Source organism: Periplaneta americana, chromosome 16 (genome assembly GCF_040183065.1).
Source record: "Periplaneta americana isolate PAMFEO1 chromosome 16, P.americana_PAMFEO1_priV1, whole genome shotgun sequence".
NCBI classification, from domain to species: Eukaryota; Metazoa; Arthropoda; class Insecta; order Blattodea; family Blattidae; genus Periplaneta; species Periplaneta americana.
In genome coordinates, this window is record NC_091132.1 from 154,012,762 (window position 1) to 154,028,379 (window position 15,618).

The window sequence follows — 15,618 nt, forward strand, 5'->3', positions numbered from 1 at the left end:
ATAAGCAAACGCCTGATGTGGGTACTCGAATCGGAAAACCGATTATCTAATATCCAATGAGGTTTTCGTAAGCACAGATCAGCCGTAGACCATCTCGTTCGACTAGAGACCGCCATTAGAGATGCTTTCCTCAAGAAGGCAAGGCTTTTTAACTTTACCCAGGTTGCATCAGTATATATTGACCAATCAGAACGCAGTCCCCGTGTGACGTATGACGATTCCTGGCACATGGCGACTATCATTTGATAATATTGTGTTGTGCCGAGAAATGTTGAAATAAATTGAAAATAATGCAAAATATCACCCGTGAAACGTTAAAATACATATATAATATATAGAAAATACTTACATATTATGAATTTGTGTTGTTCACTGTTTATTTTTTAATTGATAGTGGTAATGACCAACATCTGTATCTGCAGGACGTTTTCGTGTTTTCCCAATTTTATTCTTGTTATACCTCATTTAATTCACGAGTCAGAGTTTTACGGTGGTTTCACCATGATGTAATGGCATAACCATGTTCTGCCTATATTGCGTGTGAGGGTGTGTAATTTTATTATGAAGCTGCAGAAATTTATTTTTTTAGTTTAAAGACAACATAACCTATAGGCATAACACAAATACGATGTATGTAGTGATCAGCTCGTGTGATAGTTCAGGAAACCATGAAATTAAATTTAAAGTAGTGCAAATTATAACGTGTGATATTTATACGTAGTTATAAAATACTTACGAGTGCATACGTATGTTTGCTCTGTCTAGTTTTCATTGTGGCTTCGAAAATATCCGTAGGAATATCTTTGATGCAGGCCTATAGGAATATATTCAGCTGTCCTTTTTAGTATATTTTTGCCAACCTGAAATTCAGTGATATCATGAAATTCAAGAAAGTGATCTTGAATTTATAATGTTTTAATATAATATGAACATTAATTTTTCAAACGGTTTCTTCTACTCTGTCGTACAAAAATGCTTGTTTAACTACCATAGTACTTAAAAATAATAATACATTAAAATGGCATACAAGTGAATTACTTACTTGTTAATTAATTATTTTCTTGTACTTTTTATTCATCTGTCTCGCTTCTGCATTATCCTGCACTCCTAACCTCTTCCTCTTGTGTGCTTCAGTTTTGGAATTTAGATACTTTATCCTCACGAAAAATATAGTTTTCACAGCTGCTTCAAGTACCTCTGAAGGGATATGTTGTAGGCCTACACTTGAAGCTACGAAATCTGTGGTCCTTTTTAAAACATTTTTCCCCCGTTGAACATTGTCTTTATGGAATAATGTGAATGAGGACAATATTTTTGAATTCTTGTAGCCAGGTTTCAGAAGGTGAAGTAAGGCCTCCGTATGAAAGATGTCTAACCCAGGATGGAACTGTGTAGTTATGTTCTGTGTGAATTTTGTACGTGAAATTTCCCAGATACGGATATTTATCTTTAAACTTCTTGGCCATGTAACCTGCAATATATTCCAAACCATCCTCTTCACTTTGTTGTACAATTTCAGCATGGGAAATTTGTTCATTTTCAATATCTTTAATGTGTAGTTCAGCAGGCAGACAGCTTGATTCAGGTATGGTTATTTGAGCTTTGTTTAGAGCTTTCGCTACTATAAATTCATCCTGGTCAGCATCAGTTGTATTTGTTTGCCTCTGAATAACTCCAGGGTTCTTACCTAAGATAATCATTCTTATTCTGTATATACAGTCCAATGGAGAAGGGTGATCATGTAGTCCACCTCGAGTCCGGATTTGAGAAAAGAAATTTTCTACCAGATCTTGGTTTAGTCTGTGTGTTAAAATGTATTTGATGTTGTGCTTTTCAACCATATCTTGAAACAAGAGGCGAAGGGATTTAATGGAAACAATTACAGCTTTCTGAAAGGCCTGTAAACTATTTTTTCCAGTGCAGAGTGAGTTGGTCATGACTGTTTCCATTTTATTTAAAATTATATTTTGCTGCTCTAGATATGTTCCATAGGGCATTTTAGTTGTAACTGAATGGTTAGGGGTATAAGAATTAAATATGTCATACCATTCATTTACCAGTTCTATGAAGGCTCCTGTTACTTCAGCTAACTTTTTGTCAAGTCCAGGTTTGTAATGTTTCAAAGCAGTGGCTGTAGTGTGAGAGAGTAACTGTGCAGCTAACAGAATATTTTGCCTTTTAGTTTTTTCACATTTCACATGGCTGGCACTTAATTTGTGGCATGAAGTTATTTCTGTGGCAGTACTTTTGATCAATTCTTCCACAGGAACACTACTGATTTGTTCTCCATTTTCCAAAGTAAATCCGTTGTCTAGGAACCAGTTACGAATCAACTTTAAAAGATGGGGGGGCATCAGCAAAAAAGTAGATGGGTTCCTGTGAGACGGGATGCTTGTAGATTGTATTCTGAATTGATATTGACAGCTCCCTCCAGAGACCCATATTCCCTCCACCACAGTCACTAACACAGGCAACTACTTTATAGCCAGTATTATTTAATTTAATGATAATATCATCCAGTATGACCTGAGTGATTTTGCAATCAAAGCCAATATATATTGCCTGCTTCCATTTCGCAAAAAGTCCTCTAGCCATTACAATCTGGAGATAAGAATGAGGTCCCACAACTTCATCCTCTTTCTGGTCATATTCGAGAGTACTGGCTATTTTCATTTCGTCATAGGATAGAACTGTTGTTTTTTCAAAATTATTCATATTCTGTCCTGCAACATCCATTATTTGTATGACATCAGGCAAAACACCTTGTCGCAGTGACAGATTTGAAGCCCACCTTTGAAGCGATGAAATTCCAGGTAAGGGAATATTCATTTTTTCTCTAAGGTATATGTAGCACCTTTTACTAAGGTATCTAATAGTGAAAGCATTAGAAATATCATCAGGTGACCATTTCACATGTTTTTTTTTTGTTCATGATTATGTCTATTCGATTTTTACTAAAAACCCCTGAAAGTACTTCCTGAATTTTGTGATTTAATGCAAGAACTTTCTTCTCATCCATTTCATCAGATATTTTTTTTATTTTTTTTTCCAATTGGCTAATCTGTTTTTTATATCCTTCAACTTCATATCTACTTTGTAAACATTGCTCTTTGAGTTTCTTATTTTCCTCTAGAACTGTGTTATAATTTTTAAGTAGAATTTCATACCTCGCTTCTTCATTCTGTGGCTCAGGTTCTGGTACTGACCCACCCACTTCATTAATTTCAGCATCCTCTTCTAACATATTGTGAACAATAGTTTTTAGATTTCTCTTCTCCATTCTTATATTTCGAGGTGATACTGTCTTCTGAGACTGTTCTGGTGTTAAATTTAATGTTGGAACAGCTGAAAGTAACACAGAATTAATAATTATAATTAATAATAATAATAATACTAATGCCTATCATAATAAGAGTATAAAAAATCAGTCATGTGATAATTTATAGGCAGAGCTTGACAAACGGGACTTTATAATAAACAGGAATATTCAAAATTCATAAGTAGTAAAGGGAGAACACAAGTTATAGATAACTTTCTTCACAACAGACATAATACTTGATATATTTGTTTTTAATTTCTTTACACAAATTTTAAATGTAATTAAATTATTAGCCTTACCAGTTGGTTTTAAAGTCCTTGGTCTTTTTACTTGAATACCAAGTAAACAAGCCCTGAAATCCAATTCAAAATCTTCCTCTTTAAAATGTAGTGAGCATATTCTGCTGGTATCAGGGTTAAATTTATCTTGCCATTTGCACGCTATTATCCATTGTTTCCTGATGTCTTCTCTTTTAGGTATACAAAAAAAAAAAAAAACATGTTCACCTTTGCTTTTGTGGTAAAAGCTTTTGCAGATAGCAACAGCACATCTTTGGCCTGGCATGGCTGAAAATGGACTAGGACATTAGGAGGGAAGAATACTATATATCATTATCGGTATTATTGTTATACATATTATTTTATTAAATACATGGTGCACAAAATTATTGAAATTTAAAAATAATTAATTTACTAATTTTTCCATAATATAACAGCGATAAAATAATAATGGTATTAGATTAAAATACTATAAATTAAAATCGCGCGGGAACGTAAGTTTAATGTTTCCAAACGAGCCGTAATTCATTTAACATTAGTTTAAGTCATTTATAACGCAGGACTTTAAGCAATTATTCAATATTTATAAGGTGAAAACATTTATGCTATTAAGCAATTCCTAAAGATCACTTAGAACACATTTAAATGCCGCTATACGCGGGAAACGTGTGACGTCATTGACGATCCCCGCTCCCCTCAATAACCCTCGTCAGCAAGCTCCATTTTGAGGCAACCTGTAGAGAGTTAAAAAGCCTTGTCAAGAAGGAACATCTTGTGGCGGTCTTCTTTGATCTAGAAAAGGCTTACGATACCACATGGCGGTATGGCATTCTACAAACTCTGCATGATTGGGGACTTCGTGGCAGTCTATCAACATTTATTGCGAAGTTCATGGCAGAGCGGTATTTCCGAGTTCGAGTAGGCACCACACTTTCTAACGAACATCTCCAAGAAAATGGCGTTCCGCAGGGGTCTGTATTAAGAGTTCTTCTTTTCTGCATTGCGATCAATGGAATTGCCCACTGTGTGGGTGGCCGAGTATCTTCTCTCTTGTACGTTGATGACTTCAGTCTATTTTACAGCTCTCGATATCTTCCATCCATCGGTCGACAGTTGCAACTGGTCATCAACGTACTATCAGAGTGGGCTTTTCGCAATGGTTTTAAATTCTCCACTCAGAAGACGCAGTGTGTCCACTTTTACAACCAACGTGGACTACATCCACATCCTGAACTGCGTCTTAATGGAGTGGAGTTGCAATATACAGACACTGCGAAATTTTTGGGCCTTATCTTTGATTATAAATTAACGTGGTAGGCGCATATACGTGTTTTGAGAAGGCGTTGCCAGAAATCCTTAAACATTTTACGCCTTTTGTCAGGGGTTCGCTGGGGTGCAGAACGTACAGTGCTTTTACGTCTTTACCGAGCTCTTATACGATAAAAGCTGGATTATGGCTGTTTTATTTATGGTTCAGCAAATAAATCTAAATTACGTCTTTTAGACACTATCCATCACCATGGGATACGACTCGCTACAGGGGCCTTCCGAACTAGTCGGATAGCGAGTCTTTATTGTGAAGCAGGAGAACCATCACTGTATCGGCGACGTAATGTGTTGTTGTGCTCATATGCTGTTAAGCTCCGCTCGCAGCCTGAGCACAATTCTTACGACTCTTTCTATCATTCGTCTCTTTACGGCCGATACAGTGAAAATCCGCGGAGACTTCGTCCAGCAGGTGTGCGCTTTCGTGAACTGCTCTCTGAGCTGGATATACATCTACCATCAGTTCGCACAGTGGAGTATACCACCACTCCACCGTGGATTATGCGACGTCCCATGTTTGATATAAGTCTGAGCCGCTGTTTTAAGAATTTTACACCAGCTTTTGTTTATAGACTACGTTTTAGTGAACTTTTAACCCGATATCCAAATTATTCATTAGTTTTTACTGACAGATCCCGGATAAATGATTGTGTTGGTTGTTCCTTCGTTACAAATGGAGAGATCTTTAAATACAGACTAAGCCAATATACTAGTGTTTTTACTGCTGAACTCTATGCTTTTTACAGAGTTTTATTGTTTTTAATTAGGCAACCTCGGGGCAGATTTCTTATCTGTTCCGACTCTTTAAGTGCCATCCAGTCCTTGCAGTCTTTTAATTGTGATGATCCGCTTGTCTTAAGAACTCAGCAGCTGTTCCATACTCTCCTTTGCTCTGATTATGAGATTGGAGTAGTGTGGATTCGTGGCCATGTAGGGATTCCAGGAAATGAGGCCGCGGATGCCGCAGCCAGGGCTGGCGCACTGAATGGCTCTCTGGTATATTGGCGCGAGAGGTGGCAGGACATTCGAAACTACTTGAAATATAAAATATGGTGGCAATGGGAAGGAGAATGGTCTGCACAAGAGGGAAACAAATTACGAAATATAAAGAATACTGTTCGAGTTTGGGATTCGTCTACAAGAGCGTCGCGACACGAGGAGGTTTTACTCACCCGGTTGAGGATTGGCCATTGTCATCTGACACACGGCCATCTCCTACGTGGCGAACCTCAGCCGGAGTGCGATATGTGCCATGTTCCACTTACGGTGGAACACTTTTTATTGCGTTGCAGGAAATATGACCATGCACGGAGGCAATATGGAATTCGGCCGACATTACGTGACGCTCTTGGAAATGATTTTAATTGTGCAAATGCAGTTCTGAGATTTTTATCAAATACAGGTTTGGATAAGGTGATTTAGTTTTTTATTGATCCGTTTTACTTATCCTCCGGACCCTTTACATCCGAAGGTTACATTTGTTGTTTTATATTTGATTTTACATTGTTGACATTTCGAACTTTATACATCCGAATATTTTATAAAATTTTATGGTTTTAAAATTTGATTCACAAGTTATCTCTGGTGGCCTTAGTTTTATTGTTTTATTTGTTCGTCTTGAATACCACCTAATGTGGTAGAATTGCTCACTTTTATGATTCTGTAGAAATCACTTTATGTATACTGCATTTGTGTGCCTCGTTTTATCGTGACAACGCTTTTTAGTTCTTTTAGCACTCTGATTATTATATTATTCATGTATTTGTTATATTAAGAATTTTAGATAAGGGCGCAAATAGCCATAGTAGCTGACGCGCCCTTCTTAAACCCTACTAATACTACTGTAATAACAAATAATAAACATGTTAAAGGAATTGTCATTGCACCAAATGAGTGGTCTCTGGATCAAAATGATCGCATTTTAATTATTTAAATTCAATTTAAATTAAGTAACATATTAAACGATTTGTCCTTGTATCAAACACGAATGTTCCCTGGATCAAATGTCCTATTTTAATTATGTAATTGCTTTACATTTATTTCTAGCAAGTGCAGCGGAGGACACGAGTATGGCTAGTAGCTAAATAAATTTATTCACGATGTCTTTATGTTCTGTAGGAAGGGAATTTATCGAATCTAGAAGCAATGGGCATGAAGACAGAATTCATGGACCACAGCAGTGTTATGAAAGCAGAGATAAAGTTTGAAGACACCACTTCAGTGCTTATTAGTCTTCCTAGGGCCAAATCTGAAGTTGATGTAAGTAGTTAGCTATCATTATACACAATATATAGTGTCAGTGCATTTTACATATACCAGAAATGTTAACAATCTGGAATAGTGTTAACAGTTTTCTATTTTTTTTTCAATATATTTAAACTTAGACAACTTTAATTTTTAGATTTAAAATAAAATAATTATTCGGAAACATATTTGTATGCTAGTTAACAGAGAAAGTTCTTGTGTCTAAGAACAGGATTTCATTATAAGTTTACTAAATTTTTATTTTATTCTTATTTATCTAGTAATTACTATGCAAGCAATTGAGCGACAAATTCAAAATAATACAAAGGTTTATTCAAAAGTCACGAAATATTTGAAAGTCCTTCTTCTTTGTTATGAAATAAGTTTGTAGAAAAATATGAACAACACACTTTTGTTTACAAAAAAGTTGTGTTTATTCTGTTATGAACAAATTGCTGAAAATACGCCGCACTGTTAAATAGCTCATCTGCTGTCCCTTCGCAAATTCATTTACCCTTCCTGCTGTATCCCCCATATTCAGATTTTTTTTTAATATCCTGGACTACAGTAATAGAAATCATCATTTACACCATATACGTACTATGGACATTGATTCTTCATAATATGTTTTATCTGCCACGGAATATGTCTCATCAAAAATTTTGCAAGCCTTTACAGTAGCGTTGTCAGACACAGCCTAAACGGAGTGGAGCGCTCCACTATAACTCGTTGCGAGCTCCGACTGGACGTCTCTAGCACCACAACCGGTTTCGGAGCTTACAACTCTGACACTACTGCTTTACAGTGACGACAAATTTCAGGTTCCGTACCTCAATCCATTTCTAGTTATGAATGTTACCAAGCCACCTGAACAATCTGTTATATATTATTTTATAGTAACAGCAAATAAGGCCAATTTGTATGTTTTGAAATAAAAGCTTTATATTCTGCTATCTTTTATTTTTTTTTTTTTTAGTTTATTGAGTATGCTATGTATGTAGGGGCTATATAAGAACACATACATATGATACACAATGTAATTTAAAAAGTCATGAAACTGCAGTCTGTGAAAACAAACAATAACACAAGAATTTATTAAAGAAAGAAAGCAAAATAAGAACAAATAATAAGATGGGCAGAAAGAAGAAAAAGTTTGAAACCATGAAATAAATAAATCAACTGAGAATTAAAATAATTAATAATCTTCCCAAAAACCTATTTTTAAACAATTCTTAAAACACCGGCAATTTGGTAAAATTCTATATTCTAAAGGAAGTTCTTACGTGAAAAGAACAATTCGCATTAGAGAGTTCACATTTTTGAGGAAATGAAACTTCCAGCAAAAATGTATAGCCTACAGCGGAAAGTATTAATGTTTCAGTAAGTAACCTTTCACTGTTTTTTTACCTAAAATATTGTAGCAGTTTGCGGTCATGCATTTTGCAGGACGTCTATACATCACATACGTACACATATTTTCGGGATTGAAATTGATTCCAAATGGTCAATTAAAGCTCTCTTCAATGTTTACAATTTTTTTCAGGAAGATTTGTTCGATCTGCATAGAGTTCATCAGGAACAGAAAATAGATCTATCTTCAGAGGAGGATGAAATGTTTTCTGAGAGGTGAGTGTAGTGTGCTGCATTTGCTTTTCGTTCAGTCTTTGACATCTTCATTTAATGATGATGAAAGATATCAATTTTATAATGTATGATGCTATTTTGTATCTACCAATATTTATGGTGTTAATTATATTTTCGGCTAAATATATTTTTATACTGATATGACATAATAATTTATTAAAATTACCATTACCATGACACATGGGCGGAGAGAGAACCGTTTCCTTGGGGGTGAGAGTAAAAACTATAGAATCCCGATATAACGAGATTATGGGGGACATCGTTTATCTCCTCCCCCTGTTATAGCTTGACCTTGGTACAATATGTCGGAATATGATCATGTAATAAAGGTATTGTAAAATAAAGTAATTGTAACAAAATACGAATATACAGACAATTTTACTTTTTTTTCCCCTTCTAGTACAGAGGAGAGACCCGAAGGCCTGCACTGCAGCCTGAGGCTTATTGTGCTTACCACTCCTATTCTGTGAATGATTGAGTAGCCGAAAGGCCGCGCTCTTGTACAAGTACAGCACTCTGCACCGTGAACTTAACCCAGGCTATTGTATGGATGATGATATGTGAATTAATGAAATGAATTCGAGGTCCAACACCGAAAATTACCCAGCAATTATACTTCAATTGGTTCAGGAAAAACCCCAACCAGAATTTGAACCTGGGTCCACTAGTTTCATGGCCAGACGTGCTAACTATTACTCCACAGCGATGGACCAATTTTACATTTACTTTATCTGTTTATTTAAAAAAAAAGCAAGATATCATATGAAATGTAAATTCTAATTATTTTATTTAACCTCGTCTCTTAAGTTTACACATTATACTGGGACCACTTTTCTTTCTGCATTGTTGTGCAGTATGTTATTCATTTCTCCAAGTGACTGCTTGAACACCTGCAGAGTTCTAACACATCAGTGCAAGCTGTTACAAAAACATTACAGTGCTTGCATTCCTCAAATGAGGTTTAGAAATTCTTATACATTCAGAAATTTAAAATAAATGTTATAGTGCAGAGACATGATCTGAAGACATTAATTCGTCAATTTAAGTACAGAAACTTAATCATAAACAGAAGCAAAAATTATCTTTTGAATTCAATACTTTCTAACGTTAATACAAAAAAAAAAAAAAAAAAAAGAGTTCCACCAAGTTTGGTACGATTTTGTAACAGAGAACATGGCAAAAAGAAGCACGTACAAAAACAATGGGTGCTTTGTAATCTTTCGGAACTCTACAGAAACTTCAAGGACAAACATCCTGGTGTTAAAATTGGATTTTCTAAATTCGCCGAATTAAGGCCACAGCCTTGTATTTTAGCCGGTTCGTGTGGTACATATACTGTTTGCGTTTGCATGCTGCATCAGAATGTAAAGTTAATGATAGATAGTGCAGAACTCCCAGAACTAACCAAAAGTGGAGAATTAGGCGTACCTGTAAAATCCTACCAAGAATGTATTGCAAGAATCATTTGCAATCCACCACAACCATCGTGCTATTTGGTAAGTGTGCTGAGTGTCCTAGAACATTGGATTTAGAAACACAATTACAATCTGTTTTTGATAAAGCTTTGATAGACTCAATTTCGTGTAAACAGTGGGTAGCTACAGACAAAACAACATTAGAAAGCCTGGAAAAGTCTACAGATGAATTTATAAATGTGTTAATTGGAAAGTTAGATGCACTCAAAAAACATTCATTTATTGCGAGGCAACAAAGAATGTTTTATGAAGAAACAAAAATTAATCTAAAGCATTGGGAATTCCTAGTGACACTAGACTTCTCTGAAAATTATGCTTTCTTTATTCAAGATGAAGTACCTGGTTTCCATTGGAACAACAATCAGGCAACGGTACATCTGTTTTTTTGTTTATCATAGGAACAATGACACTGAGAAATGTGACTCTTTTGTAGTTATATCCGATTGCCTGAAACATGATACTGTTGCAGACCACCTCTTTCAAAAACAATTAATTAATTTTTTGAAACAGAAGTATGACAGGGTGGAGAAAATATTTTATTTCCGTGATGGTGCTACTTCTCGATATAAAAACAGAAAGAACTTTATCAGTCTGTGCTACCATGAAGAAGAGTTTGGCATAAAGGCAGAGTGGCACTTCTTTGCTACTTCTCATGGAAAGGGATCGTGTGACGGAATTGGAGGAACAATAAAACGACAGGCAGCCAGAGCCAGTCTCCAACGTCCAATTCATAACCAAATCACCACTCCGTTTGAATTATTTCAGTGGGCAGCAACGAGTGTGATCACAATAACATTCTGCTACGTCAGCAAAGAGGATTATGTAAGGGAGGCTAAGGAACTGGTGCCCAGATTCGAATGCGCACGCACAATACAGGAGACTTTGTCGACACATGCCTGCATTCCTGTCTCCAAGTCAAAACTTGTGACAGAAACATATTCTTCTGCAGAAGGGGACGTGGAAGTCCTCTGCAAGAAATAGTAACAGTTTGTGAGTAAAATAATGTTTGGATGGAGTCTTCTTTCTTCCGTCATTTTACTCCTGTGTTTATGAAAACTTGTGATAAAGCTAGCACAGTCATGCACTGCTAGACGACACTTCTCGTGTTTATGTCTCCTGGCCTTGCTTGCCTCGGCTAGTTTCCGCCTCACAGTCGGCTGCTTAGTTCACGCGCGTACTATTTATTTTCGTTATTTGATATTTTCAATACTTTCTTATCAACGTTCCACCAATAAAAAATATGTGTTTATTTGTAATTTCAGTACGAAATCTAACCATATATTTTTTTAAATATTTGTCCGTAGGCAAAGGCGTCTTAATGAAGAAAAATATAAATTTCTCCATTTCCATAAAAAGTAAAAAAAAAAAACTGTTTATAGTCAATATAAACTTTAACTTCTCAGCATCAAAATAAACCATGATTTTGATCATTGGGTGAAATGGTTTCGGAGCTACAACAGTTTACATTTGCTAATTTTATGAAAATACGATAAATTTATATATTTTTAATTCAAACACTATGAAGTTCTGAAGCCTCAAACTTTGCACAAAGCATTGTATCATAGTTGTCTAAGGACAGAAAAAGTTTCACTGTATTTGAAAATTGCAAGATCAATTTTCTCTATATTTCGGTCGATTTGAGATGGAATAGCCTGTAATGTATGTATGTATGTATGTATGTATGTATGTATGTATGTATGTATGTATGTATGTATGTATGTATGTGTGTATGTGTGTGTGTGTGTGTGTGTGCGTGTATGTGTGTTTGTATGTATGTATGTATGTATTCGAGAAAATGGTGATAATACACATTGACTACTTCATAGTAGTCGTGATAATATTCAATGAGGGTTGCGAGACCTCATATAATGAATATGTCATGTATTAAATGTTAACAGTTTTCACAAACTGTTGAATATGGCCATAAAGTCATTTAAATATGCAGTCCTGCATATATGACTTATAGCCTATATGTCTAAAATGTATGTAGTAGGCTGTAAACATTACAATGAGAGGAGTTCGACCAGCACCGTGGATCATGTCCCGGCGTAGCTCAGTTGGAAAGATCGCTCAGCGCGCAAAGCTGAGAGGTCACGGGTTCGATTCACGGTGCCGAAACGAATTTTTCTCGAATTAATGGTGATAATTCACATTGACTACTTCATAGTAGTCGTGATAATATTCAATGAGGGTGGCGAGACCCCATAAAATCATTATGTAGTGTAGTATTTATTACTTTAAAATAAATAGAACTGGATCTTATTGCTCCCTGACATTATATGAATACAAGTAATAATAAATGTTTAGGTAAAATGTTGATTTATGTCAACGTTAATAAGTGTCCTGTTTTTTTTTATCAGGTCACCCTAACTTACATACATATAGTGCTCAATATATTTTGATCTCACCACAGTGACTATTATGGAGACTGATAAATTTTCATTTTCATTTCAGCATTGAGAATACTGCTGACAAGAGTATGTCACAAGAATGCACTGGCATTGATCGTGAAGAAGACAAATTCACACAGAGTGGTAGCTACAGACTTGACAGTTCAAATATCAGTGACATAAGCCATAATTCTATCAAGTGTAATATATGCAACGAGGTTTTTGTTACACCGCAATCTCTGAATCTTCATTTCCGTATACATGCAATCAAAGAATCATTGAAATGCGATGTCTGTGGTAAGTGTTTCTTGAAATTGAGTGATATAAAGAGGCATGCACTTCTACACAAAGGCGGGATGCCATTTCATTGCGATATCTGTGGAAAAACTTTCAAAAGTTCATGGAATTTCAAGAGACATGCGCGCATACACACTGAGTTGAGGCCATTCAAATGCGATGTATGTGGAGAATGTTTCTCAGAATCAGTAGTTTTAAGCAAACATGCACGAACACACAGGAGCGATAAGCCATACAAATGCGAGATGTGTGGGAAAACCTTCTCAGTATTGGCACATTTAGGTAGCCATGCTTGGATACATACAGACCAACGTCCATTCAAATGCGAGGTGTGTGGAAGGAGTTTCTCACAATCTGGAGCTTTAAACAATCACGTACGCATTCACACTGGCGAAAGGCCATATCAATGTGAGGTGTGTGGAAAGTGTTTTTCGGCATTAGGAAATTTAAACAGTCATGTACGGATTCACACAGGTGAACGGCCATTCAAATGCGAGGTGTGTGGAAAGTCTTTTTCGGTATCGGGACATTTAAAGGAACATGTACGCATTCACACAGGCGAAAGGCCATTCAAATGTGATGAGTGTGGAAAGTATTTCTCGAAATTGGCACATTTAAACAAACATTTACGCATTCATACTGGCGTAAGGCCTTATAAATGTGAGATGTGTGGAAAATGTTTTTCAGAATCATGGAATTTGAACAAACATGTACGTACTCACACAGGCGAACGGCCATGCAAATGTGAAGTCTGTGGAAAGTGTTTTTCGGAATCGGCACAGCTAAACCAACATGTACGCATTCACACAGGCCAACGCCCATTCAAATGTGATGTATGCGGAAAGTGTTTCTCGCAATCTGGTTGCCTAACGAGCCATACCCGCCTACACACAGGCGAGAGACCATTTAAATGCGATGTATGCGGAAGGAGTTTTTCGGAATCGGGTCATTTAAAAAGGCATAAGCTCCTGCACACAGGCGAAAGGCCTTTCAAATGTGATAACTGTGGAAAATCTTTCTCGCGTAAGAATAAGCTAAAAAGTCATATGTGTTTACAAGGAGACGGGCATTAATGTAGTTGTTATAGTCTTATTGCTGTTATTTCCGACGTGATTTCTCTTTGCTTACGTCTTAGGAAGTGGAGGCTGTATAAAGTCTAGGTAGGTAGTATCATTCGCCATTTTTGTTCTTTCGTTGCCGAGCTACCAAACGAGTAATCTATATGCCGCACCATTTAACATCATGTCGTAGCTCCTACGATAATAAAACAAACACGCTGTAATTGAGCAAATAATTCAACGCGAATAATGTCCTCGTGTGCTTTCTGCGAACGCCAACGAAAAAACAAAAGTGGCGGGCGATTATATTAAGTATTTATCGAGCCTTAAGAAGTGCATATCGTCATCAGAAGCGAATGGCAAGACGCACACGTTTAAATGTAGTCGACCTGCGTGATAGGCTGCCAGAAATAAGAGGGACGGGACTATATCTCCCTAACTTTCTGGTTCAAAATGAAAGTTTTAATGCCTATATTCAGTGAGGATTTCGTCAGTTAGTGGTCGGAGAAATGAGATAGTGTCGTCTGGCGTAAAGTTGATATTTTTATTTTAGTATTTATATATATTTATTGAAAGCGTAACATGTTGCTCTATTTAAAATGGATAAAAATAGGCACTAACCTGTCTTACGAGCGAAGTTGAAAATTATGCCTTTCAGCGAAGATTTATTCCCAGCATCTGTTTAGGAAAACTCTTTTTAAACTCTTATAAGTCTCTGGAGTGTGATTTTAGCAAATTCTCGTCTCATGTTTTCTTTTAGGTACTCAATACAAAGAGGGTTAATCAGTTCAAATTTGTTTTTTTTTTTTTTAAGTTCCCCCATAAATAATAAATCGCAACGATTCAGATACGAGCTACAATGTGGTCACAACCCACTACTGATAAGTTTGGTTTATTATATATAATAGATCACAGACACATTACATACAACAATTTTACACAAAGATATATTATAATTTAAATACAATTTCTACGTTTTATCTATTAACATATTTGTTTTGTCTTGCACTAGCTTTCAGTTATTGTGCAAGACTCAACTCATTCTAGAATATTGGTACCATCAGTATTGGTTTACCTTCCTAAGATGTACTTCCCTCTTCACTCTGCAATGTGCAGCTAGCGTATCTAAATCATCTCTAATTCTAGTTTCTTCCATACCTCTTTCCTTACAAAAGTATTTATACAGTTCATACAAGCTCTCTCTCGTAGGTAAGCCTTCATTCCTTAATTTTATTTCATAATATTCTTTTGGCGTACCTTCAAAACTATTAAATTTAGAAATAAAAAAGATAGCCAAATAATTTCTAAGTCAAATATGTTATTATCTGTGAGTCTAGACAAAGCGTACCTTCCAAACTAGAATTTATTAGTCAGCTCAGTAACTGTACTTTCCCTTAATGCTTCCTTCCTTCTATTTTTTAATTTTGCAATCATCTCCGGTATTTTATTTTCCGTGTATTTGTTTATTATTAAGGGATGTTGACTTTCCTCGTATTTCTCCATACATCTACACTTGTTACTTTCTTCCATGCATAATGTTACATCTATAACAAGAAAAAGAAAGAAACATATATACACATACACATA

General features: G+C 35.9%; 1 protein-coding gene across 1 annotated transcript in view; it reads left to right on the forward strand.

Annotated features, from left to right (window-relative positions):
* LOC138691461 (zinc finger protein 429-like) overlaps positions 1-15,234 on the forward strand; it is a 38,556-nt gene extending 23,322 nt beyond the window's left edge. The window contains exons 3-5 of the mRNA XM_069813403.1: positions 7,042-7,182; positions 8,711-8,793; positions 12,741-15,234. Coding sequence (XP_069669504.1) covers positions 7,042-7,182; positions 8,711-8,793; positions 12,741-14,046 — 1,530 coding nt within the window. The 3' untranslated portion in view covers positions 14,047-15,234. The remainder of the gene's footprint in view (positions 1-7,041; positions 7,183-8,710; positions 8,794-12,740) is intronic.
* The last annotated feature ends 384 nt before the right edge of the window (positions 15,235-15,618 follow it).